The sequence below is a fragment of the Balaenoptera acutorostrata genome, chromosome 7 (genome assembly GCF_949987535.1).
Source record: "Balaenoptera acutorostrata chromosome 7, mBalAcu1.1, whole genome shotgun sequence".
In the NCBI taxonomy this organism is placed as follows: Eukaryota; Metazoa; Chordata; class Mammalia; order Artiodactyla; family Balaenopteridae; genus Balaenoptera; species Balaenoptera acutorostrata.
In genome coordinates this window covers 6356564-6381006 of record NC_080070.1, presented here as the reverse complement: position 1 = coordinate 6381006, position 24443 = coordinate 6356564, and the positions used below count along the sequence as shown (strand labels likewise).

The 24443-nt window shown below is 58.9% G+C and overlaps 1 protein-coding gene across 2 annotated transcripts; it reads left to right on the top strand.

The window, feature by feature from the left end:
• Window positions 1–5927: 5927 nt before the first annotated feature.
• NOS3 (nitric oxide synthase 3) lies at window positions 5928–23587 on the top strand. Of its 2 annotated transcripts, none has more exons than XM_057550544.1 (26): window positions 5928–6104; window positions 7383–7485; window positions 7803–7951; window positions 8165–8327; window positions 9668–9759; window positions 9855–9996; window positions 10197–10336; window positions 10439–10613; window positions 11105–11206; window positions 11730–11924; window positions 12050–12123; window positions 12299–12443; window positions 12690–12794; window positions 15847–15914; window positions 16313–16429; window positions 16533–16707; window positions 18473–18605; window positions 18734–18812; window positions 18928–19115; window positions 19639–19811; window positions 20241–20451; window positions 20540–20627; window positions 21644–21765; window positions 22583–22731; window positions 23136–23330; window positions 23426–23587. In XM_057550544.1, the coding sequence occupies exons 1-26, from the start codon at window positions 5947–5949 to the stop codon at window positions 23585–23587; spliced, it is 3603 nt and encodes a 1200-aa protein (XP_057406527.1). In that variant the 5' UTR covers window positions 5928–5946. The 2 variants fall into 2 exon arrangements, with proteins under 2 accessions (XP_057406527.1, XP_007165449.2); XM_007165387.3 differs by having other exon boundaries at window positions 7368–7485.
• The last annotated feature ends 856 nt before the right edge of the window (window positions 23588–24443 follow it).

The window sequence follows — 24443 nt, the reverse complement described above, 5'->3', positions numbered from 1 at the left end:
AGAAAAAAAAAAAGGCTTGGAACGCTCCCCCTTCTGGATCCACAAGGCAGAACACCATCTAAATCAGGCTCCTCTAAAGCAGAGGTGGACCAATTCCTGCAGCAGCCTAGACTAGAATTAAGGAAACCAGACAACAGAATGAGGACCCAGGAAAGCCCCAGATCACCATCGACAGCAAATATACCAGGAATGGCTCGTTTGCTGGTCATTGGGGGTCAGGGGGCTTATAATCTGGTTGGGAGGATAGGAAAAAAGACAACACAATGACTGAAGGTGTATCAGGGTTTGGAATCAGGGTCTCTCTATCTCACAAATCAGTAGCAGTGATATAAAGTCTTCTCCTCCCACACTGGTTTGGAGAGGGTGCCTGCCCCCACCCCAGGCACCTGAGACCCAGGGAGAAGGGATTCTGCCCAGCCAATCCCCAGTGATGGTTGCTACGGAATTTCCTCGCTGGGAACACTGGTTGCTCAAAGCCCTAGTTCCCGAGAGACCCAGCACCACAGCAACCACACCAGCAACCTGGGCCAGACTGAGGGATTGAAGGAGAGGAGGAGAGGGGAAGGGGGTAGGGCCTGTCAGACTGATCCCTGACATCCATGGCCTTCTACATAGGGCCCCCATGGCCTGACATAGGGGCCCCCATGGCCATCAATCGAGAAGCCTCAGCCTGACCCCAAAAACTCCTCGTTTTCACTCTGGATCCCAGGAACAAAGGGCATTTTCAAGTCCCCAAGGATGTGAAAACATTTATACCCACCCTGATGTTCTTGGTCCAAATTAGCTTTGGAAGGTCAGGGACCAGAAGGAGAGGCAGGTCACGGACTGAGCCCCAGGTCACACTGCCCAAGGGTACATGCACACGCAGACACACATACACACGTACATACACCCTCAGACACACACATCCATACACAATCACAAATACTCACACACACACACACACACACACACACACACAGGATCCACTCAGGGCCGCAGTTCAGAAGGAAGAGTCTAAACCTAAAGAAGAATCAAGGCCTAGAGACACCCAGGTTTCCTTCAGGAAGTTAGTGCCATCTCCCCAGGAGCTCCCAAAGGTCGACGGTCACTGTCACTCCCAGGGCAAGGTCTTGGGATTCTCCCATGACTTTCTTACCAGTCTGAGAGCCAGGAAGCAGAAGTCTCCAGAACGGGGCCGATGTGCTCTAGGGAGCCCACCTGTGGGATGGGGTGGCATCTACAAGTACCCTAACCCTAACCACGACTCCCCAGCAGCTGCCAGAACTGCGTCCTCTCACGGGAGCCGGGGGGCACCTGCTGCTCACACCCTGGGCCCCACTGGACATGCTCCTTGCGCTTTCAGCTCACCACACCCCCGTGGTCTGCGCAGAAGCAGGGGCTTTCCCAAGGGAAGGTCTGGGGGTGGGCTGGTCAGAGTCATCATCAGGAACTTCAGGCTGATGCAAACGGACCACTTCAGAGTCCCAGAGGGATAGTGTGGACCCACCACCCGAGCTGGGTCAGAGGCACACCCCACTGTCCCTCCATCATGCTGGCTCTCATTGTCTGAGGGTCTGGGTGTCTGAGCTCAGGCCTCTGCTCCGATCTCTTCTCTCCAGCTCTCTGCTGCCCCCATGTGGCTTCCTCAAGAAGGGCCGGGCTGCTCGACGCCGCCCCAGTGCCAGCCAGCAGCCCCTTTCCGACAGGCAACGTCTTCCAAAGCCTGAGCCCTGAACACCCCGGACGCTGCCCAAAGCCCCTCCCCAAACACCCGGCCTCCGCCTTGTAGTCTGGAAGCTCAGCAAACCTCTCCGCTCCCAACAGGAGTTACATCCTGCGGAGGGCAGGGGCCTCCCTGGGCCACAGAGGGCTGCCCCACTCCCCTCTGCCTGCTTCCCCGCCTCCCTTCCCTCGGCTTCCCACCCAGGCTTGCCAGCAGGCAGGAAGGAAGCTGCTCATAGTGCGGAGGGTGGGGCACTTCCAGCTCACACTGAACAACCCCGGGTTGGGCTATAAAGAGCAAGGGCCTTCCGCGCCTCCTCCCTCTGCCCGCCACCTTCCACAGCCCCTGCACACGCCCCAGGAGCCAGGCCTTCCCTCCCCCAAGGTCAGCGCATCCCACCCCAAGCCCTGCGCGCCTTCCTGCTGCAAGAGGGAAGTCAGGAGCAAGGCTTATTGCCTTCTGAGGGGGCAGGAGGCGCCAAGGGCCCGGCTACTCACCCACAGAACGGTCTGTCACCCTCCCGGACCAGGATTGGTGGGGTTGGGGGCTGGGCTGGGCCCCCCCACCCAGTTGCAGAAAACACCGCCACTGTCAGAGACCGAAGGGCTGGATTCCCAAACAGATCCTCTGCAAAGTCCCTTCCAGCTTGAAATACCATAATTTGAAATTAAAATTATTGGGAATTCCCTGGCGGTCCAGTGCTTAGGACTCGGTGCTTTCACTGCGGGGCCCAGGTTTGATCACTGGTCGGGGAACTAAGATCCTGAAAGCCGTGCAGCGTGGCTAAGAAAAAATAAATTAATTAATTTAAAATTCTTTCCTACCGGTGGAAACTTCAACTCTGCGGGTTTTGAAATTATTGTTTTTTCAGCAATTTTTTTTTTTTTTTTGGCCATGCGGCATGTGGGATCTTAGTTCCCCTGAGTTCCCTGACCAGGGATAGAACCCCGCGCCCCCTGCGGTGGAAGGGCGGAGTCTTAACCACTGGACCGCCAGGGAAGTCCAGCAGTTATTCTTTAAAATGCGATAGCTAAGAAGAGCAGTCAGCCACTGAGCCGCTTGAGCCTTAATGCCCAATGGGGATGGCCGGCCAAGAGCAAGGCAGGGCCTGGGGAGGGATAGGAAGGGCCCCATCCCAGAGGTGGAAGAGTCAAAACCCGTCAGGCATGCCAGAGACTGTTTTGATGGAAGTTAAGACACGCGGGGCAGTGCCAGCCAAAACTACAGGAAAAGCGGCCAAAGGGAAACTTCCCTGTGGTAGAAGCCTCACCTCTGATTCTCTAGCTCTACTTTTTCTCCCTCTCTTCCTAAAATCTCTGCTGTGGCTCTCTCTACCCAGGTCCCCACCAAAACTTCAGGCCCCCCTGGTCCCCGCCATCAGTGCAACCGCACCGAACTGTCCCCAACCTCTCTGTGGCCAGAGAAGGCCCCCTCTTGGCTCCATCACCCGTGCTTTCTGCCCACCGCGACCCACCAGTCTCGCTGACTCCCTTCTCAGCGGCCCCTCTCCAACTGCCTCTGGAACACAGCTGCGGGCCCCTGGGGGGCTGCACACATTTGCAGCTGAACAAGCCAATGTTCACAAAGCGCCTGCTTGGTGCAGGAGACGCAGGCCTGAGGAGAGCAAATGAGCAGAACTTGCCGTGTGCTTCCAGAGCACACAAGTTCATTTGGAAGAGAGATCGGACAGAGCAAGCTGCCCAAGAACTGCCGCTGGGAGGAACCAGAGCAAGAGATATTCCCGTGGCCTGGGGAGCCTGGAGAAGGGGGTTGGAGGAAGGCCTCACAGAGGAAACATAGCGAGGCCGTGTGTTGGTCAGATCCTCCAGGAACACACCAAGAAAGAATTGGAAGCATAGGAGATTCATGCCTGTGAAAGATAATGGGGAGGGAGGGAAAGCCTCTGGAACAGGATGCAGGTCTGACACCTGTGAAAGGAGAGGGGAGGGAGGACCGGATGGGAACAGCCTCAGACCACAGGGAGCCCTGAGATGGTCTCATCAGGCCAACAGGAATGCTGCAGGAAGACCACCTGGAGAGGCCCCTGGTGGGCAGCGATGTGAGCCCACGTACCTCCGGGGCTCAGGGACTTTCTGAAGCCTTGGGGGAGCATGTGGTCTTGGGTTGGCTGCTGGGCAGTGTCTGAGGGCATTATACCTGTATCTCCTGCAGCAGGTCCCCTCTGGTCCTCCTGGGCTGCCAAGGCTGGGCCATGAGGAAGGAAAAGAAAGATCTCCTTTAGTCAGAAGGCTAAGGGAGAGGAGGAGGGGGCGGCATAAGCAAGGGCCCAGGGGCAGGAAAACACAAGGACAGTTTGGGAATCTGTGAGGAAGCCCATTTTTCTAGAACAGAGGGTGTGAGTAGCATATCAGGGAAATTGAGGGCTGGGCCAGTGTGTTGACCTTGGGTTGAAGGTCTCAGGGGGAGCCAAAGAATGAGGTTAGTCCTGATTTCGAGATGAATCTGGCCATAGTGTGGAGCGCAGATGGGAGGGGAGACCCCAAGGTCCGGAGTCCACAGGGAAGGGCTATGGTCAGTGCTGCAGGTGAGAGGTCGTAAAGACTTCAGCATCTGATGCTTGTTGCCACCTTGTCCCAGGGGAGGCCATCCACAGCTCCATTAACTGGAATCTGGAAAAAGGAGTCATTCTCAGTCGTGTGCATGTTAGCTGGTGCCTGAATGGGAGCCAGAAGTGGGGTCTGTCTGCCTCAGCCATGGTGGGGAAAAGTATCTGAGAGCTAGGCGCCTGGCTCCCATCTCCGGCCTCCCTGAGAAAGGAAGGCGAGCGGGGTGGGGCCTCGGGTTCCAGGACCATGGGGGGCAAGCCGGGATGAGCACAGGCATTGTGCTTCTGCATCTCACCTGCCCCTTGGCTGAGGGAGGGGCAGCAAAGTTTTCTGGAAGCCCAGGAGCTCAGGCTTGTCCGTGTCTACAAAGCCCCCTCACCCTCCTCCCTCCAAACTGGCAGACCCCACCTTCTTGGTGTGATCCCAGAGCTCCCAGCACGGCCTGTTCCTTCCGGCGGGTCCGCCTGCCCGCCCCCCACCCAGGCCCACACCAATCATATCCTCCACTGCTTTTCAAAGTAGTCCAGCCAACACAAATCTACATGTTTGTTTGTCTGCCGGTCTGCCTCTCCCTGTCTCTGCCTATCCCAGTCTCTCAACTTCCGTTTCTTTCTCACAGTTTCTCTTAGCCTCTGTGGTCTCAAATCCGCCAGGCTTGGATCCCTGTAGACCCAGGAGCCCCAGCTCATGGCCTTTCTCCAGCCCCTAGATGGCTTAGAACTACAAACCCCAGCATGCACTACTCCTTGAGGTACCTGAAGAGTGCCCATGTGTACCACTTGCATTCTGGGAATTGTAGTTTCCCTTCACCCCCACCCCACCCCCACCCCCACCCCGCTCTTGCTAGGGCCCCAAGATTTCCCCAGTGGTCAGTCTCTGCCCCAGCCCTGACTGCTGGGTCTGTCTGCTGACCTACCTCCCCCAGGGAAGCATGCGTCACTGTATGACAGGGTGGGCGTGGAGGCCCTGGATGGCAGCTTCCTGCCCTTTTGTGTCCCCCACTTGAGTCACAGGAGGCGGGGGTTCCAGGAAATTGGGGCTGGGAGGGAAAGGGATACCCTAATGCCAGACCCAAGGACAAAGGGTCACTGTATCCTTGCTGGGCCTGTACCCCCAAGAACCCCCAAAGACTCAATGGTAGGAGTCCAGGAGCGCTTAGATGTAGGGAAGGTGGTGCAGGAGAGCACCAGGGTGACCCTAGAGGTCCCTGTGGTCACTAAGAGCAGGGACTCGTCGCCTGCTACTGCCACAGTGCCCCCCTTCTGCCCGACCCCTCAGGGCAAGGCCAGCAAGGGTGAGGTGGAAGACCTGCCCTCTGGTCAGATACCACAGAAGGGTCTTTCTGGCGCTCTGGCTAGCCCACCCCACCGTTCCCCTGCACCCCAGCTCCTGCACTCTGGCCCCAGGGATCTGCCAGGCACCTGGGTTCCCACTTATCTTCCCTCGTCCTCAGAGCGGAACCCAGGCGTCCGGCCCTCCACCCTCCGGGCCTGCGGGCATGGAGCCGAGGCTTTCGAGCCTCCCAGCCGGCCTTGTTCCTGTCCCATTGTGTGTGGGACAGGGGCGGGGCGAGGGCCAGCAGTGGAGAGCCCCCCTCCCACCGCCCCCTCCCCTTCCTAAGGAAAAGGCTGAGGCTCTGCCGGGAGCCACAGAGCAGACGCGGCCGAAGCCGACATGGGCAACTTGAAGAGCGTGGGCCAGGAGCCCGGGCCACCCTGCGGCCTGGGGCTAGGGCTGGGCCTCGGGCTGTGCAGCAAGCAGGGCCCGGCCTCCCCAGCACCCGAGCCCAGCCGGGCACCGGCACCCGCACCCCCGCCCGCGCCAGACCACAGGTGAGGGCTGTGGAGGCTAGGAACAGGTGGCAGGGGAGCAGATGTCAAGGCCTAAAGACCCAGCTTGGAAGGGCTGGAGCCTGCAGCCCAGTCAGGAGGGCCAGGTCGCCAACCCAAACGGCTGTCAGCGTGGACAGAACAAGATGGTCAGGGAGGCTCAGACAGGAGACTGGCCGGCAGGCAACAGGTGAAGGTCGGGGGTAAGGGTTCCAGCTTACCAGGTGCAAATGGCCAGGGTTTGAATGCTGCTCTGCTGCCAAGAGCTGTTTGACTTTGAGCAAGTTATTTAACCTCTCTGAACCTCCGTTTATACAAAATATGGATATAGCAGTACTTGACCCCACGGAGTTGTTGTAAGTTTCTAGCTCACAGCAAGACCGACAAACAGCCATGATTATTTAACAGGAGTGGAAAGGAGCTGGGGAGAGGTAGGTACAAGGGAGTGAGAGGATGGGGGAGAGACTGAGGCCCTCGGGAGGAACTGAGAAGACAGAGCAGCTAGGCCCTTTTCCCCTGCTCCAGGCCCCTCCTCCCACCGGCCATCAGCCCCAAAACTGACCCTGCAGCCCCAGACCCCAGCAGGGGCCCCCCTGGGGCAGAGGTCCCTGGAGAGAGTAAGGACACAACCCGAGGCCAGGTGGGGTGACCGGCCAGCCGGGGTGGCCGGGCTGCAGGCAGCTCTGCGCGGAAGGGCGAAGGGGCCGGGGGCCTGGCCGCACAGGCGCACGGAGGCCTGCGTCCCTCCCTTCCTCCCCGAGGCTGGGCTGGCAGCCCTGGGAGGAAGTGATAAGGCCTCTGAGGCCGGAGGGAAATCTGGACTGAGGAATCCCTGCCGGGGCTTCCTGGGGCTCCGTCCCCTCCAGACCGGGCTCATCTCAACCTCAGGGGGCTGGACACCCCATGTCCAGAGGAGGCAGTGGGGATGAGGACCCAGCCTTGGGCCAGGGTCTCAGGATCCCAGCGCCGCAGCCCCGGGAGCCCAGGGTCTGGCTGAGCATCCAGAGGAGTGAGGCGGGCCTGGGTGGAGAAGGGGCAGCTCTGCCCGTGCGGCCCTTGGCAAGATCCTTAACTTCTCTGAGCCTCAGATCTCCCATCTGTAAACGGGGTGCAATACTGCTTGCCTTCCAAGGCTGTTGCGAGGGCTGGGAGGAAGGGTGAGAAAGCACATGGCAAGCAAGCAAGCAATCATTGGCTGCTTAATGCTGTCAGAGAGGTCTCTGGGGCACGTCCAAAGGGTCACACACTTCTCTCCCATGACCCCAGCCCGGCTCCCCACAGCCCCCAGCTAACCCGGCCTCCAGAGGGGCCCAAGTTCCCCCGTGTGAAGAACTGGGAGGTGGGGAGCATCACGTATGACACTCTGTGTGCGCAGTCACAGCAGGTAAGGCCTGGAGCCCCCATATCCCAAGTCAAGGTCAAGATGGCCGAGGCCCGTCCCCTCTAAGGGAGAGGAGACCGGGAAGAACCTGAGGAGCCAAGGAACGTGCAAGGGACTTGATCACTCTCAGCCTCCCTGACCCAGCCCAACCTCCCGGCTATTTCCAGTCTTAGCGGGGGGCGGGGGGCCCAACCCACACCTCCCGGGACCCTCCCTCCCTCTGCCCCAGACTCTGCCTCCAGGCCCTGCCCCCCAGCCCCGATCTGGTCCTGACCTGATGCTCCCTGCTCTCTCGGCCACCGCCCCCCACCCCGACCCAGGACGGGCCCTGCACCCCCAGACGCTGCCTGGGCTCCCTGGTGTTTCCACGGAAACTGCAGAGCCGACCCTCCCAGGGCCCTCCACCCCCTGAGCAGCTGCTGAGCCAGGCCAGGGACTTCATCAACCAATACTACAGCTCCATCAAGAGGTGAGCCCCCCACCCCAAGACCCGCAGCCCACCCTTGTCCTCGGTCCTGCTGAGACCTAGAGACGGTGACACTTCCCCCGGGGCCCCTCGCATTCCCCCCATCCCGGTACCACGTGGGGCCGGAGCTGAACACCGCCACCCCCGCCAATCCCTCACCAAGCCAGGGGGCCCTCCCCGGCCCACGACTTCCTCTTGCTCCCCTCTCCTCCCCAGGAGCGGCTCCCAGGCTCACAAGGAGCGGCTTCAGGAAGTGGAAGCCGAGGTGGGGGCCACGGGCACCTACCAGCTTCGTGAGAGCGAGCTGGTGTTCGGGGCCAAGCAGGCCTGGCGCAACGCCCCCCGCTGCGTGGGCCGGATCCAGTGGGGGAAGCTGCAGGTGTGGCTGGCTAGCCAGCACCCAGGGTGGGGACAGGGGGACACAGGAGAGGAAAAGATGGGGTGCGACAGCTCCTGAGGCTTCCCGGGGGGGTTCCCGAGCAGTGGGGAGACCCCGCCCATTCCCTTAGAGACTGGTACCCCAGGGGAGCCCACAGCCCAGCAGCTAACACCTGGTTGTTAGCTGTCTGGGGGGGAGAATCACCCAGATGGACAGATGGACACACTGAGTAGGTGAGGACAGCTGAGCGGTGATCCCTGGGGGGTATGGTCAGAGCAACAGGAGCAGTCTTCCAAAAAAGGCCCCCCGCTTGCCCAGCCCAGCGTCCTCACCCCGAACACACTGCCCCCTCCCGGCCCCCCAGAGCCTCGGCCTCACACCCTCCTTCACACGCCCCGCCGTATGACTCACAGCTCCTGTGGGTTACTGGAACAGCCTGTGTCCCGGCACTACGAGAAGCAAGCTGACCCACAGGGGAGCTGGATCCATGACCTTGGCCTCCTTAGTTGTAACTGGACACCAGAGAATTTGGAAGAAAGCCATGTGCTGAGTAAATCCCAAAGGAGGCTCAAATAAAATCAGAACAATGCTGTCTGACACTTAACAAAATGCTTTAAGTTGTTCAAAGCTCTAGCTCAACTCTGAACCCAACAGAGATTCCGTATTTGACCCCGCTCTTGGCCCCAGGCCAGCCACTGTCACCGCTGCCCCTATCACCAACGCAAGTCCCCTCCTCCCTGAAGCAGGAAAGGGACCTCCCAGTCTCTTGCTGGGGCCTCCACCCCACCAGTCAGGATGGCTCCTCCTTGCTTCGGAATGTCAGGATGGGCAGCGTCCCCGGAGGCCACCTGCTGCAGCCACCCCCCTTCCCATCATCAGTGTGCTCAAGGAGAGTCAGAAGACTGGCTGGGGTCACCTGCTTTTGCTCGAGCGCCATGAGAAATGGGGAACTCGCCACCCACACCCCCAGGCGGCACCCCCATCAGTTGGTGCCCTTCCCCGATCATCAGTTTGGCAGTGACTGGGTCCCTCCTCTGTACCAGGTGCCAAGTCAGCTTCTGTGGGGATGGGGAGACACTCGCCCTGGCAAGCAGATAAGAAACAGGCCAGACTACGCCGGGTGTGTGGGGTGCAGGGCAGGAAGGGTCAGTGTGGGTGCAAACGGTCAGGGAGGCTCCCGAGGGGAGAAGGTACCATGGTTCACAGCTTGTGACCCACCCCCCCAGCCTTTGAAGGCTGCAGACAAGGTCACTAGTCCCTGCCCTGCGTCCTTGCCTTCTCCTGGGGCTGAGACTCAAGACCCCCATCTCCCTCCTGTCTCCCCGCCTCGGATGGCTCAGGTGTTCGATGCGCGGGATTGCAGCTCTGCACAGGAGATGTTCACCTGCATCTGCAACCATATCAAGTACGCCACCAACCGGGGCAACCTCCGGTGAGTGCCCCCCACCCTGCTCGAGACCCCAACCCCCCCGCCCCCAGGCACAGGCAGTGAACTTGGGCTCTGACCAGCTCTCGTCCCCACGTCAGTTCGGCCATCACAGTGTTCCCCCAGCGCACTCCGGGCCGCGGAGACTTCCGAATCTGGAACAGCCAACTGGTGCGCTACGCGGGCTACAGGCAGCAGGACGGCTCTGTGAGGGGGGACCCAGCCAACGTGGAGATCACCGAGGTGGGCCTGGGCGGGTGGAAACGGGGAGGCCAGCCCGAGGGCTCTGGGAGGAGGCAAAAGGGTCCAGTCAAAGAACGGTCAGCGCAGCAGGGAGAGGGGACCTTACTGAGATGAAGGATGGGAGATGCCAAAGAAGGGGGTCCCTGAGGAGGGCACAAGGTTGGGCCCCTCACTCCCACCTCCGGCCCCTCTCCCCGCAGCTCTGCATCCAGCACGGCTGGACCCCAGGAAACGGCCGCTTTGATGTGCTGCCGCTGCTGCTGCAGGCCCCAGATGAGGCTCCAGAACTCTTTGTTCTGCCCCCCGAACTGGTCCTCGAGGTGCCCCTGGAGCACCCCACGTGAGCATGGGAGGGGCCGGGACGGGTGGAGGCGGGGGCTGCCCCGGGGTGGCCAGGTAGGCAAGGCTCCGCGGGGCTGATCCCACGGCCTCACACCCCCAGGCTGGAGTGGTTCTCGGCCCTGGGCCTGCGCTGGTACGCCCTGCCAGCAGTGTCCAATATGCTGCTGGAAATTGGGGGCCTGGAGTTCCCTGCAGCCCCCTTCAGCGGCTGGTACATGAGCACGGAGATTGGCACGCGGGACCTGTGTGATCCTCACCGCTACAACATCCTGGAGGTGAGGACCAGTGGGGCGGGGCGGTTGGGGGCATATATAGGATGTCGGCAACATGGAGAATCTGAACAAGGTCAGGTCCGCTCTGCCTCCTGACCTAGAACTGCAGAAGAGGGTTCTGGAACCACCAAGGTCAGGGCAAAGGGGTGTGTGTGCCTGCGTGCGAAGATGCGGTTGTTTTTCTGGGGAAAGGAGCTGTAGCTATAGCTTTCATCAGTTTCTCAAAGCATATTTTGACTCAAAACATGTTAAAACCCATTTTAGAGATGAGAAATTAAGGTCCAGGGCTGAGAAGTGGCCTGCGCCAGGGTCCCTCTCTGCCCTGTGGTGCCTTTGCAGGCAGGAACCTGAATCAGCCCCAAATGAAGCAGTCAGGCCTCCTGCTGGCCACCCACCCACCCTCACCCATTCCACTCACGAGCTGGAGACAAAGATGTTCTCCACCCACCCTCCCCCGCCCCCTGCCAACCATTGCCGTGCACCCCTGCTCCCAGGATGTGGCCGTCTGCATGGACCTGGATACCCGGACCACCTCATCCCTGTGGAAAGACAAGGCAGCCGTGGAAATCAACTTGGCTGTGCTGCACAGTTACCAGGTACACAGGCCCCGACTGGCCAGGAGCGCAAGGGATTGGGGCTGGAAGAGAGGGAGGCACTTGGAAACTGGGCCGGGGGTCGGAGAAAGCTGGAAAGAGTTCCACGGGGCACGCTGGGCCTGTAGTCCCAGGCGCTGTAATTATGGGAACCTAGCCGATTAGTGCATGCTCAGTAATTCTGGTCCCCAGGGCATAGTGGGTATTGCAGTTTGTGGGACCCACTGGATTCTGGAAACTCTAATTCCAGGACGAGGGCACGCTGAGCATTGTAATTTGAGGAAGCTAGTGCCTGCTGAGTACTTCTATGTGGTCTCGAGAGTTTCAGCTCTTTTGGTGTGGGAGGCATGCAGAGAGCACAGATTGGAGCTCCTTTTGCCTGCTGGATTTGGAGCCTGACCACGCGTGCCGCACTTAGGGGCGACACTGGTTCAGGGAAGACGGTAGATGTTGGGTTTGGGGTGACGGAAGCGCAGGGTCTGTGGGCTGAGTCTAAGCCCGTCCCTCCTTCCCTCCCTCACCCCAGCTCGCCAAAGTGACCATCGTGGACCACCACGCTGCCACAGCCTCCTTCATGAAGCACCTGGAGAACGAGCAAAAGGCCAGGGGGGGCTGCCCTGCCGACTGGGCCTGGATCGTGCCCCCCATCTCGGGCAGCCTCACCCCAGTCTTCCATCAGGAGATGGTCAACTATGTCCTGTCCCCTGCTTTCCGCTACCAGGTGCCCACCCCACTGGCTCTTGCCCACCATGCCAGCTCTAACTGAGCAGCCCCAGGGGCCTCCAACCTTCTGTTCTCTCTCCTTACCTCTCCCTCCACTCCCACCCCCCCTTCGCTTCCCTGTAGCCAGACCCCTGGAAGGGGAGCACAGCCAAGGGCACCGGCATCACCAGGAAGAAGACCTTTAAGGAAGTGGCCAAGTAGGTGCCCTGGGAGTGCTGCCCTCCCCCCCAACACCCAGACCCTCCCCCCGTCGCCAGCAGTGGTCTGGGCACTCCACCCCTCCACACCCACCAAGACCTTGCTTGGGTCACGTGCCTGGGGAGGCCCTGTCTCCGTGCGCCTGGGACCCCTTCACCCCACCCTTGCCCACAGTGCGGTGAAGATCTCTGCCTCACTCATGGGCACCGTGATGGCGAAGCGAGTGAAGGCGACCATTCTGTACGCCTCCGAGACCGGCCGGGCCCAGAGCTATGCACAGCAGCTGGGGAGGCTCTTCCGGAAGGCCTTCGACCCTCGGGTAGGACTGAGCCCAGAGGGCAGGGATCTGAAAAGAAGCTGGGGGGGGGGGTCTGCCCCCCCCCTTCAGACACACCCTGGAGAACAGGAGAGGGTCACAAGGCAGGGCCCACGAGGAACCCCGGGATCCTCAGGGATTCAGGGATCAAGTCGGGGCCTGAATCTTGCCCTGCCGGAGGGCTAGAATAAAAAGAACCAGGGCAGCGCAGCACAAGTCCCCAGGACATGGTCTTCTCCTTGCCCACAGGTCCTGTGCATGGATGAGTATGATGTGGTGTCCCTGGAGCACGAGACGCTGGTGTTGGTGGTGACCAGCACCTTTGGGAATGGCGATCCCCCAGAGAACGGAGAGGTGAGGCCTGCCAGGAAAGGGGCCGCTGGGAATGAGGGGAGACTCAAAATTGGAATGGCAGGGCAGGACCCCCAACCCCATGATGGAAAGCGGAGATGCCGTGACAGTAGGAACGTAGACAGTCCACTGGGACCCAAAGGCCTGCACAAGCCACACTCCAGGCCCACCCTTGCGGCTGCCCCCCAACACACACACACAGACAGATACACCTGCTTAGCCGGGTCCCCAGGTCATTTCCATTATCAGAGCAAGTGTTTAATACACGGAAGGCACTTCCTGGCTGGCCAGGCATTGACAAATGGGAAAGATGACACTTAAAGCGAGATCTCAGCTTTGTCATTTCTTCTTTTTTTTTTTTTTTAACATCTTTATTGAAGTATAATTGCTTTACAATGGTGTGTTAGTTTCTGCTTTAAAACAAAGTGAATCAGTTATACATATACATATGTTCCCATATCTCTTCCCTCTTGCATCTCCCTCCCTCCCACCCTCCCTAGCCCACCCCTCTAGGTGGTCACAAAGCACCGAGCTGATCTCCCTGTGCTATGCGGCTGCTTCCCACTAGTGTCATTTCTTCTTTTCTTAACAAAAGAAAAGAGCACTGCTCAGATGCCAACAGAGATTAGGAAACTTCACTTTCTGAACAAATCTTGAAAGAAACAAACTAAAGTCCCACCACTGAACACTTTATTGTTAATCACTGTCTTTCCTGCTTCTCTGTCTCTGGCCGCCCCCAGGAACATTCATTTCTGGAGCCCTTACTGCTTCTCTTTCTAAATGCCTTCTTAGCACTAAGTACCTCCTGAAGTCCCCTAGAGCAGAATGCCCATGGAAGCCTTCTCCCCTGCCTTGCTGCCCATTCAGTCCTGCTTCTGATCTGCCTTTTAAAGAAACTAGACTCACTAACTTTTTTTAGTATAAAAGTAATAGTTACATCCATGTGACCCATGACCCTATCAAGACAGAGAACATTTCCATCACTCAGAAAGTCCCCTTGTCAACTCCCCAGGTCAATCCACCTCCCAATCTCCCCACCAAAGGCGACCACCGTCCTGATTCCTGTCGCCTGGTCTAGAACGTCATAGATAGGGGAGCACGGTATTCTGGCTTCTTTCACTCACCCTGCTTTGGAGGTTCATCTCACTGTTGAGTGATTCAGTGGTTCATTCCTCTCCATGGCTGAGCCACGCCCATGGCATGAGCAGTTTATTTCTCTCCTTCACTGCTGACGGACACCTGGGCCGTTTCCAGCGCTTGGCTATTGTGAATAAAGCTGTTATGAACATTTCTGTACAAGGCTTTTGTGGCCTTATGTTTTCATTTCTCTTGGATAAATACCTAGGAGTGGGATTGCTAGGTCAGTGGGTAGATGTTATGTTTAACTTTTTTTTTTTTTAATGAAACTGCCGTACAGCCAAACTGAACTGCACCCTTAAGTTCCGTGCATTTCAATGTATGTACATTTTACCTCAAATTTTTCTAAATGGAGCAAACCTAGGAATTTGCCCTACAGAAAATGGCATATATTTACTAACAACACAAACAAGAATATTTATAGTAGCACTGTTCATGATATCCCCACACTGGAAACAGTTCAAATGACTCTCAGCCGTAGAATGGATAAATACATCGTGGTCTATTCAAATGCAATGCAGCAATGAGGGGGAACAAATTACAACCACACACAATGAAACAGATGAATCTCAAACATCACGCAGAGGGAAAGAAGCCAGACACGAAAGAATCAGACCATGGGACTCACTTTGTATCAGCTTCAGAAAGAGGCAAAACAATTCCGTGGGGTTTTAATCAGGAGACCGGGTGGTTACCCCAGAGAGGGGGTGGGGAATAACTGGGGTGGGGTGACACCAAGGTGACTTCTAGGATGCTGGTGATGTTTCTTGGTGGGATGCTGATTACACAGGTAGGTTCAGTGTACGAAAATCTGTAAAACTGTGCATTTATAACATGGGTGCTTTTCTGTATGTACATTACACTTCAAGAAAATGTTCAAAAATAAAATTAAGGTAGTACGTGCTCATTATGGTGAACCTGTAGACTCACCATCTAAATGCATCTACAGTTAACCCTAGGATATTATGGCCTTGCCGCGTTTTGTTTTTTCCTGTGTAAAGATTGTCGCATGTAGTTCTAAGCTATTTCCGTGGCAGCATATGATACGGCTCAGCTTCCTAGAAGATATCAGTGCCACTAGTGATCAGGGCAATGCAAGGAGACTGAGAGCCATTTTCCACCTATCAGATTGGACTGGTCACATCCAGTGTGGACGGGAGTGAGGAAAGAGCACTCCTCTATCCTGACGCTAGAGGACCATTTGACTACGCCACCAAGCTTTTAAATCCTCTGACTCAGCAGTTCCACTCCTAAGGACTACTCTACTGAAATATGCAAAGGAGGAAACAGGCGTATATGAGTGTTCGAGCATTGTGCATAGACCATCCAGATGTCCCCAGGCAGGGGGAAGTCTCATAGATGATGGTACCTACAAATGATGGGGTGCTATGTAGTCATTCGAAAGAATGAGCTCTGGGACTTCCCTGGCGGTCCAGTGGTTAGGACTCTGTGCTTCCACTGCAGGGGGCCCGGGTTTGATCCCTGGACAGGAAACTAAGATCCCACAAGCCGCATGGTGCGGCCAAAAAAAAAAAAAAGAATGAGGTCAATCTTGGTGTGTTGACCTGGAAAGATATCCGTGATAGGTTATTGACAAAAAGCAGGTAAACATAATATGGTCCCATTTTTACTTTAAAAAATAAACTGCAGAAAGTTTAACATCTGTCCATGGTACACATGACTTGGGGGATGAGACTGGAAGGAAGGGAAGGGAAGAGTTTCTCTTTTATTATTTTACAACCTTCTGTAATGTTTTCAAAAAGCCAATACCTCTTTTTTTGAAATGTTCAAAACAAATTAAAATTTAAGGTCATAAATAATAATAATAATAACAAGGGCCAGTCCAGTGTAGTATGAACTTCTGTATAGTTTGAAATAAAACAAAACTAATCGTGATGCCAACGTTTGCCCTCGCCAGAGTTTTGCAGCGGCCCTGATGGAGATGTCGGGCCCCTACAACAGCTCCCCTCGGCCAGAACAACACAAGTGAGTAGGGATGGGAGTTTTGGGGGCGGGGGGACAGTGAGGCATCTGGAGACACAAAGGGAAAGGAGGTCTAAAGAATTCTCCCGCTGCTCCGCACGTCATTTTCCCAACAAGCTGGAGGACAGCTGAGCGGAGGCCTCAGCCCTCAAGCAGCCTCAGGACACCCTCTATCCTTGTGACCCCCCCACTCCAAGCCCCGGGGCTCTAGGGGGCCGTCAGTCCTGAGGTCTCCTTCAGAGACAGGAGAGGAGGCAGGGCCTGGAGGCTCAGAGACCCCCTGGGGCCGCAGCCCCAATCCCAAGCCTGTTCCGGAGACCCTGAGGCTGTCCCCTGGCCGCGTCCAGGCCTCGCCTGGCCTCCAGTGCCCTGTGACACCCCGTCTCCCTCCTCTCTTGCAGGAGCTACAAAATCCGCTTCAACAGCATCTCCTGCTCAGACCCGCTGGTGTCCTCCTGGCGGCGGAAGAGGAAGGAGTCCAGTAATACCGACAGCGCAGGGGCGCTGGGGACCCTCAGGTCCGGGGAGGCTCGGCGAGGGGAGCGACGGGGGAGGCAAGCTTCCTGGGCCCCGGGGAGCGGGCGACGAGGTGGCCTCTGCTGACGGCTCCCTGCACCCCAGGTTCTGTGTGTTTGGGCTGGGCTCCCGGGCGTACCCCCATTTCTGCGCCTTTGCTCGTGCGGTGGACACGCGGCTGGAAGAGCTGGGAGGGGAGCGGCTGCTTCAGCTGGGCCAGGGCGATGAGCTATGCGGCCAGGAGGAGGCCTTCCGCGGCTGGGCCCAGGCTGCCTTCCAGGTGAGCCCCCGGGGCCCGTCCCGACGGCTCGCTCCCGCCACCCTCTCCCCCCCCAGTTCCGAGTAACTCCAGCCTGGACATCTGCTCCCGAGACCTGCCGTACCTACGGAGGCGGGGCCCTCACTGATGCCCGGACTCGTTGTGTTCTCTGGCCCCTTCCTCTTCCTGCAAAATCCACCCTCGTTTTGCCACTGCACAGCCAGCCCTTCTGGCTGAGTCCTGAGTGGTGAGGGACGACATGGCCCTGACAGCACGGGTGGAGCAGCTAGGGCCCCTGCAGGCGCAGGCGGGAGCCTCAGGCAGGCACGGGCTGCCCGCACCCTCCCCCGTGGGCACAGAGGGAGGGGTGCAGGGCAGGATGGAGGGAGAAGGGAAGGATCAAGAGAGGGTTAGTCAGAGGCAAGGGCTGAAGCTGAGAAACTACAGGAAGCCAGAGGCTAGGCAGGTTTGCTGCGGTGCCTGGACTGCAGGGGGTCCTAGGCTAGGGGAGTACAGGAGGGGCCAGCCCAGGGCTATGACTTTCTAAGCCTGGGCTTCCTCCAGAGCAGCTCTGCCTGGTCTGGGGATTACGCCTGGAGCTGAACGGGGCTCCTTCTCCCAGTCCTAACACTGCCCCAGGGCAGCGCTGGCCCCGCCAAGGTCCCCAGGCTTGAGCTCAGCGGGTCTGGACTGATGGCGAGGAGGAGGGCATCCCAGCAGGAGGGCCTCCCAGGAGGAGGGCCGGCCAGCACAGGTGGAGCGTTTGCTGGGGAGAAGAAGAGGGAATGGGAAACAAGACTAAAGAATCCAGACAGAGGGACTCGGCAGGAAGCTGGGAGTGGGCCGAGAAGGGAGGAGCGGGCATGAGGCTTGGGGACACCACTTTAGAGACCCAGGGCCAACGGGAGGAGGCATCCAGCCAGAAGCAGGAAGGCTCTGAGCTAACCAGGGTGGGAGCAGTGAGGGTAGGAAGGAAGGGAGGGGGCCAAGGAAGGAAGGAAGAGATACAAGACTTTACACACACAAAAGAAAGATTAACAGGACTGGTGATACGGATGGGAGGAGAGCGAGCAACCAATCATGGGGGAGCCCTAGATTTCAAGCTGATGGCCGGCCAAGTGCTTTGCCAGGCTTGCACCTGAGCAGAAGCAAATAGGATACACACCCTCCCAGGGGTCCTGCCCCAGGGGCCCCCTCTAGCCCCTGGTGTGCAGTGCAGGGGAAGACAGAACAGCCGGAGACCCCTCCTAAGGCCCCCGGAATTCTGTGCCCACTCCAGGAGCACTTAAGGGCTTTATATAAGCATGTCAGCAGACCCTAAGGAGGTGTAAAGACGGGGACACGGAGGCTTGCAAGCTGTTAAGTCTAGGAGTGAGAATGTGAACACAGGTCTGAACGCATAGATGCGTTCGCTGAAGCTTCCGTGTGCCAAGCTCTGTGCTCCTTGGGACACGAGATTAACACTCACCAGATTAACTAACGAGTGGACGTGACAAAAATACATGCAAAGGAATAGCTAACACAGCGGCCAAGACACGAAATGGGCTGAAGGACACGATGCCGTCAGCCTCAGCCTCCGTTTCGGTTCCACTCTCCCTCCTGCCACCAGGGGCTGCCTGTCCCACAGGTGCGAGCCTGAGACGGGCGCCTCTGCTCCGGCAGCCCCAGGGATGGAAGGTGGCGACTGGGGCCCCAGCTCCATCTCCCGCATCAGCGCTGAGCTCCTCGCCGCCCAGGCCCTCCCTGGTGGCTGGAGGGCCTCAGGCCTCACCTCCTCACCCCCCAGGCCTCCTGTGAGACATTCTGCGTGGGGGAGGATGCCAAGGCCGCGGCCCAGGACATCTTCAGCCCCAAGCGGAGCTGGAAACGCCAGAGGTACCGGCTGAGCGCCCAGGCCGAGGGCCTCCAGCTGCTGCCAGGTGCGGCCCTGATTTCACTCTGACTCTGCTGGACCCCCAGCTCCCCCGGGGCCCCGGGACCGACTTACTCAGGGGCCAAGCCCGGGTCCCCGGCTCCGGCTCTGTCTCATCTGCCCCCCGCCCCTCAGGCCTGATCCACGTGCACAGGCGGAAGATGTTCCAGGCCACAGTCCTCTTGGTGGAAAACCTGCAAAGCAGCAAGTCCACGTGAGGAGGACCAATCGGCCCCACCACGCTGGCCCCTGCCCCTCCTCCCCCAGACCCTGGCTCCGCCCCCCTCCTGCCCAGCCCTCCTGTAACTGCCCCCTCTCCCCACCCCCAGCCGGGCCACGATCCTGGTGCGCCTGGACACTGGAGGCCAGGAGGGGCTCCAGTACCAGCCGGGGGACCACATAGGCATCTGCCCGCCCAACCGGCCGGGGCTCGTGGAGGCGCTGATGAGCCGCGTGGAGGACCCGCCGCCGCCCACCGAGTCTGTGGCAGTGGAGCAGCTGGAGAAGGGCAGCCCAGGTCAGGGGGCTCCATCCCTCTGGTCCCCAGGGTCCCCTCAGGTTCAGGATCTGGTGGAAAGTGGCCACCTCCACTCACAGGCGCTGTGCCGCCTCCTGACGGGCTGGCCTTGTTGCTGGACGGTCCCCTGAGGGCAGCTCCCTTCTCAGAACTCCCCGACACCCCCCCCCCCGCAGAAGGCCGCCCCTCCCTCTGGGCTCCTTCCAAAGGCTTCCCCACTCCACCCACCCCCAGCAGCCTAGCCCGCTCTGTAGCCGGCATCGGGTCTACCTTCTGCTGCACCAGGGCCTGGAGTTCAAACAAGCTGGGTGGGGAAAGGCAGGAGCCCAGACCACCGCAGTCCAGCAGGGGCCCTCAAACACACACACACGCGCGCACGGGGGCTGCCCATACAGGCCCACCACCACTGTTCGAGGGCCAGGCCTCTGATAAGACACCGTGAGGTGGTTAGTCCCCCTGTACTCCCCAGACAATGCAATTCCGGCTCGGCCCCGTCCTCAGAACTCCCCGTGCCCCCCCCCAGGTGGCCCTCCTCCCGGCTGGGTGCGGGACCCCCGGCTGCCCCCGTGTACACTGCGCCAGGCTCTCACCTTCTTCCTGGACATCACCTCCCCGCCCAGCCCTCAACTTCTTCGGCTGCTCAGCACCCTGGCGGAAGAGCCCAGCGAGCAGCAGCAACTCGAGACCCTCAGCCAGGTGGGGGCACCCGAGTGGGGCGCAGGGGCCGCTGAGGCAGGACGGGCCAGCAGGGGGGCCCACCTGGCTATCGCGCTGGGGCTCTAAGACCCAGCTCCGGAGTTGCTACTCATCTCTGAATCCTCTCGCCTTAAAGAAGCACGGAGGGGGCTTCCCTGGCGGTCCAGTGGTTAGGACTCCGTGCTTCCACTGCAGGGGGTGCGGGTTCAGTCCCTGGTCGGGGAACTAAGATCCCACGTGCCACACAGCACAGCCAAAAGGATAAAAAAAAAAAAAAAAAGCACGGAGAAGGTGCTCAAGAAATGTTTGTTGGCCTGAACTACTGAGGAGGGAGAAACCCCAGGAGGCTCAGCTCCAGAGGGGTCAAGAAGGGAGGTCATCAGGCAGGGCTAGAAGGTTCCAAGCTCACCACCCCCTGCCCCCCGCCAGGACCCCCGGCGCTACGAGGAGTGGAAGTGGTTCCGCTGCCCCACGCTGCTGGAGGTGCTCGAGCAGTTCCCATCCGTGGCACTGCCTGCCCCGCTACTCCTCACCCAGCTGCCCCTGCTCCAGCCCCGGTACTACTCGGTCAGCTCAGCACCCAGCGCCCATCCAGGAGAGATCCACCTCACGGTAGCTGTACTGGCATACAGGACCCAAGGTGAGGCTGCAGGGGCAGGGCCAGGACCACACAGTGACCCCGGCCAGGATGGACCCCTCACTGGCCCCCTCCCTCCCCACCCCCCTAGATGGGCTGGGCCCCCTGCACTATGGAGTCTGCTCCACGTGGCTGAGCCAACTCAAGACTGGAGACCCCGTACCCTGCTTCATCAGGGGGTAAGTGGGCACTGCGGGGGATGGGGGCAGGAGGGGCACCAAGAAGAGTGTGTCCCAGCAGGGGTGGCAGAGTGCGTCATGGATGGCCGAGGACAGGTGGAGGGATCTGCCGGCAGTTGCACAGGGTGAGGGCAGAAGCTTTGGTGAAGGGTGTGATTGGGAGCAGGGACGCCCCACTTAACATATCCAGGACGGGGCGCCCACTTCACAACTCTGGCTAAGTTTGGGGCCTTTCACTAATTTGGACTTCGGGTCCTATCTTGAAACTGCAGTTCCCAGAGACGGGGCTGGGATTCGATCCAGCAGGCCCTGTTGCTTTTAGACGGTGTACTGTGTGCCTCCCTACATCTCTGGGGTCAGTCTGATGTTGGCAGGCAGGGTACCTGGGAACTGTGCCCCATCCGCATTTAGTCCGGGGAGAACTGGTTAGGTTACCGTAGTAACACTGAGCACCCAAGGAAAGTGAAGGATCTCAGGATACCCTTCCCTCCTGCTGTGTTCAGAAGTCTTGCCCCATCCGGCACCCAGGAGCTGGAAGTCTCAGGTGGGACAAAGAAGAGTTCCCAGGATGGTACCAGCTAGGCCTAGTGACCCAAACCCATCCAGCAGGCTAAATGACAGATAAACTGCCGAGCTAGTGAACACAAACCAAATGCCAATGTCGAGGCTATGGTTTAAAATAAAGCCACTCAGTGAACCCATTATGAACGAAAAGGCTGTCTGTCCTTCCCTTCCCCATACTTTCTATATCTCCTGAACTGACACATCAAAACGTTCTTCAATTCAAATTTAAGCTTTATTTCCTTTGACCCAACCTCCAGAAACCACAGGTCCAGGAAGTTTCTGCCAATCAGCAAAGTTCTTTTATTAAACACTTTGCGCTTACTATGAGCTAGACACATGCATTAACCCATTTTCAGTGGAAGCTGAGTTCTCCTCTCTCAACCCTGCTGAGGTTGATAAGAACGGGGGATGTGGGGAAACAAAGTGGGCCTGATGGAGGGTCTCTTGGCTAGGGCTCCCTCCTTCCGGCTGCCGCCTGATCCCAGCTTGCCCTGCATCCTCGTGGGCCCGGGCACTGGCATCGCCCCCTTCCGGGGATTTTGGCAGGAGCGGCTACACGACATCGAGAGCAAAGGTAAGGCCGGGGCCCAAGGGAATGACTGGAAAGCAGGAGGGAGTCACACGACTTAGGGGCACAAAAGAGCAGGGGGGCTAGACGGCAGGAACCGGGTCGGAAAGAGGGCAAGGAACAGGGCCACAAAGGTGAAAAGAAGTTTATTAGACCAGGGGGTCAGGGGCCTAGAGGCAAGGGCAGTGCCCTGTTGGTCTGGCTTCCTGGTGCCCAGCACAAAGTAGTATTGGATTGGATTAACAACAAAGGGAACCCGGATGTCTGGAGAAGATGGGGCTGGGACTCAGAAGACAGATATGCCCCAGGTGGACTCTGGACCGTGTCAGAGGTCACCTAGGTGTGTCTGAGACCCAAGGAAGCTACAGGGTGTTCAGGTTGGGCATGGGGTGCCCAGGGGAGCTGGTAAATCAAAAGAAGGGAGCTTGTGACTAAGAGGAAGGTGTAGAGTGCAGGAACTGAAGGTGTGGGAGAATATGAGCTTAGAGCAGGGAAGGGGCCAGACAGTCTCAGACTGCAGCGTTGGACGGTACAAAGGGCATGGAGTCAGAAGCCCCAGGCATAGCACAGCGTCACTACTGGCCATGCCACCAGAGGGAAGTCACCACCTCCTGTGACCTTCGGCTTCTCTGTAAATCAGCGTCAGGCAGGATCTCTGTCAAAGCATCCCAGCTCTCCTAGAGGCCAAACAGCTGATTGTTTGTTTCTGCCGGAAAGGGTGGGCCCCTCAGCCTGGGTGAGGGTAGCCAGTGGGAGGTGTCACTAGGGCTGTGCCCCCGGGAGGGGGTTGGGGGGCTCTCCCAAGCCGCAGTGATGCTTGCAGGGCTGCAGCCTGCCCCCATGACCTTGGTGTTCGGCTGCCGGTGCTCCCAGCTCGACCATCTCTACCGCGAGGAGGTGCAGGATGCCCAGCAGCGGGGGGTGTTTGGCCGCGTCCTCACCGCCTTCTCCCGGGAACCCGACAGCCCTAAGGTGCGGGACCCTGAGGGGGCAGGGGTAACCCGAAGCGAGGGACAGGGGAAGAACCGACGTGCGCTCCAGCGGCGCGCCTAGGCCCAGGCCCAGGCCGGCCGCGCCCCCTGCAGTGCGCGCCCTCCGCCCAACCCCTCAGCTCCCACCCAGTGGCGCTCAGACGCCCGCCGCCCCTCGGCCCCACCCTCACGCCAAGGACCCTTTGGGTCTCACCCACCCTCACCCATGCCCCGCCCCTTACTTGGCTCTGTCCCTTGAGACCCCACCCCAGCGCACCAAGGCCCCACCAGGTGCGCTGGGTATCTTTCCCGCACCCAGGACCCACCCTCCCCGCTACCCCCGGGGCCTGTCCTTCCCTGCCTGGTGCCCCGCCAGGGTCTGCCCCTGACCCCGCCTCCCCTCAGACCTACGTGCAGGACATCCTGCGGACGGAGCTGGCTGCTGAGGTGCACCGCGTGCTGTGCCTCGAGCGGGGCCACATGTTTGTCTGCGGCGATGTCACCATGGCAACCAGCGTCCTGCAGACGGTGCAGCGCATCTTGGCGACAGAGGGCGACATGGAGCTGGATGAGGCCGGCGACGTCATCGGCGTGCTGCGGGTGCGGAGGGGCGGGGCCGGGGGCCGGGGGCCGCACCCACTCCCGCCGGCAACTCCGACTTGGGTTTTGATCTCCCGCCCTCTTTCCCCCGCCAGGATCAGCAACGCTATCACGAGGACATTTTCGGGCTCACGCTGCGCACCCAGGAGGTGACAAGCCGCATACGCACCCAGAGCTTTTCCTTGCAGGAGCGGCATATGCGGGGCGCAGTGCCCTGGGCGTTCGACCCGCCCAGCCCAGACACCCCTGGCCCCTGAGAGCCCTCTTGCTTTCCGCTTCAGTTCGCGGAGAGAGGGGCCGTCAGGCCGGAACCGGCCACCTCTCCCTCCCCTCCCGAGGTGCCGTCCCACCTCTGTCCAGAGTCTGCGGAGACTGGCCTGATTCCCGGGAATATCTCTTTCTCTGTCTAGGTCTGTTTCCCTACCCTAGGTCTGAGTAAATCTGGAAGGCCGTCTCCCAGCAGTGGTATTCCAGAGCCCTTTTGTGTTATTTAGGTGAATTTTAGATTCCCCTCACCTCTGTCGGAAGTATCTTATCTTGAAGCCTGATCTCTAAATCATTCAAATATTTATTACTGAAGATTCACCATAAGAGACCAGATCAGAAGTTATGAGAGCTACTAAGATGCCTAACCCAGCGCTGTCAATTACAGTTACAGAATGAATGACAAGCTTTGTCTTTGAACTTGTGCAGTGGGGAGGTGGTAATTCTTTGACAGGGAGTCCTGGAGAACAGTGGTGGTTTCCAGCCAATCACGGGCAGTTCTGTGTTGCTCCCCTGATCTGAACTGAGAAGCAGGTGCAGTCGTCAGCTGACAGGAGTGGGGATTCCGGGACTAAGGTCACAAAGGTGTGCAGCACAGCCGTGAGCAAACTTTACTGCTTGTTTCAGACAGGATGAGGGGCCAGACCCACTTCCTCAGAGGTCACACCAACGTGAACCCCAAAAACGTCAGGCCTCTCTAGTCTTTCCACTCACGGTCCCCATGCCCTTCCACAAGTCCCACGGGAACCTAAAGTCCAGATGTGTCTAAAGAACCTGCTGCCTTTCAGGTCCAGTCCCTCATGGCTCCCTTAGGTGTAGCTTGGCCTCCATCTTGGCTCTGCCCTCCAA

What these genes read in the sequence shown, in the direction of transcription:
- NOS3 (XM_007165387.3), top strand. Translation starts at nt 5,947, where the DNA reads ATGGGCAACTTGAAGAGCGTGGGCCAGGAGCCCGGGCCACCCTGCGGC. An exon ending in GGAAGGCCTTCGACCCTCGG is followed by an intron (nt 12,444 to 12,689) that starts GTAGGACTGAGC and finishes CCTTGCCCACAG; the next exon opens with GTCCTGTGCATGGATGAGTA. An exon ending in AACTCGAGACCCTCAGCCAG is followed by an intron (nt 19,812 to 20,240) that starts GTGGGGGCACCC and finishes GCCCCCCGCCAG; the next exon opens with GACCCCCGGCGCTACGAGGA.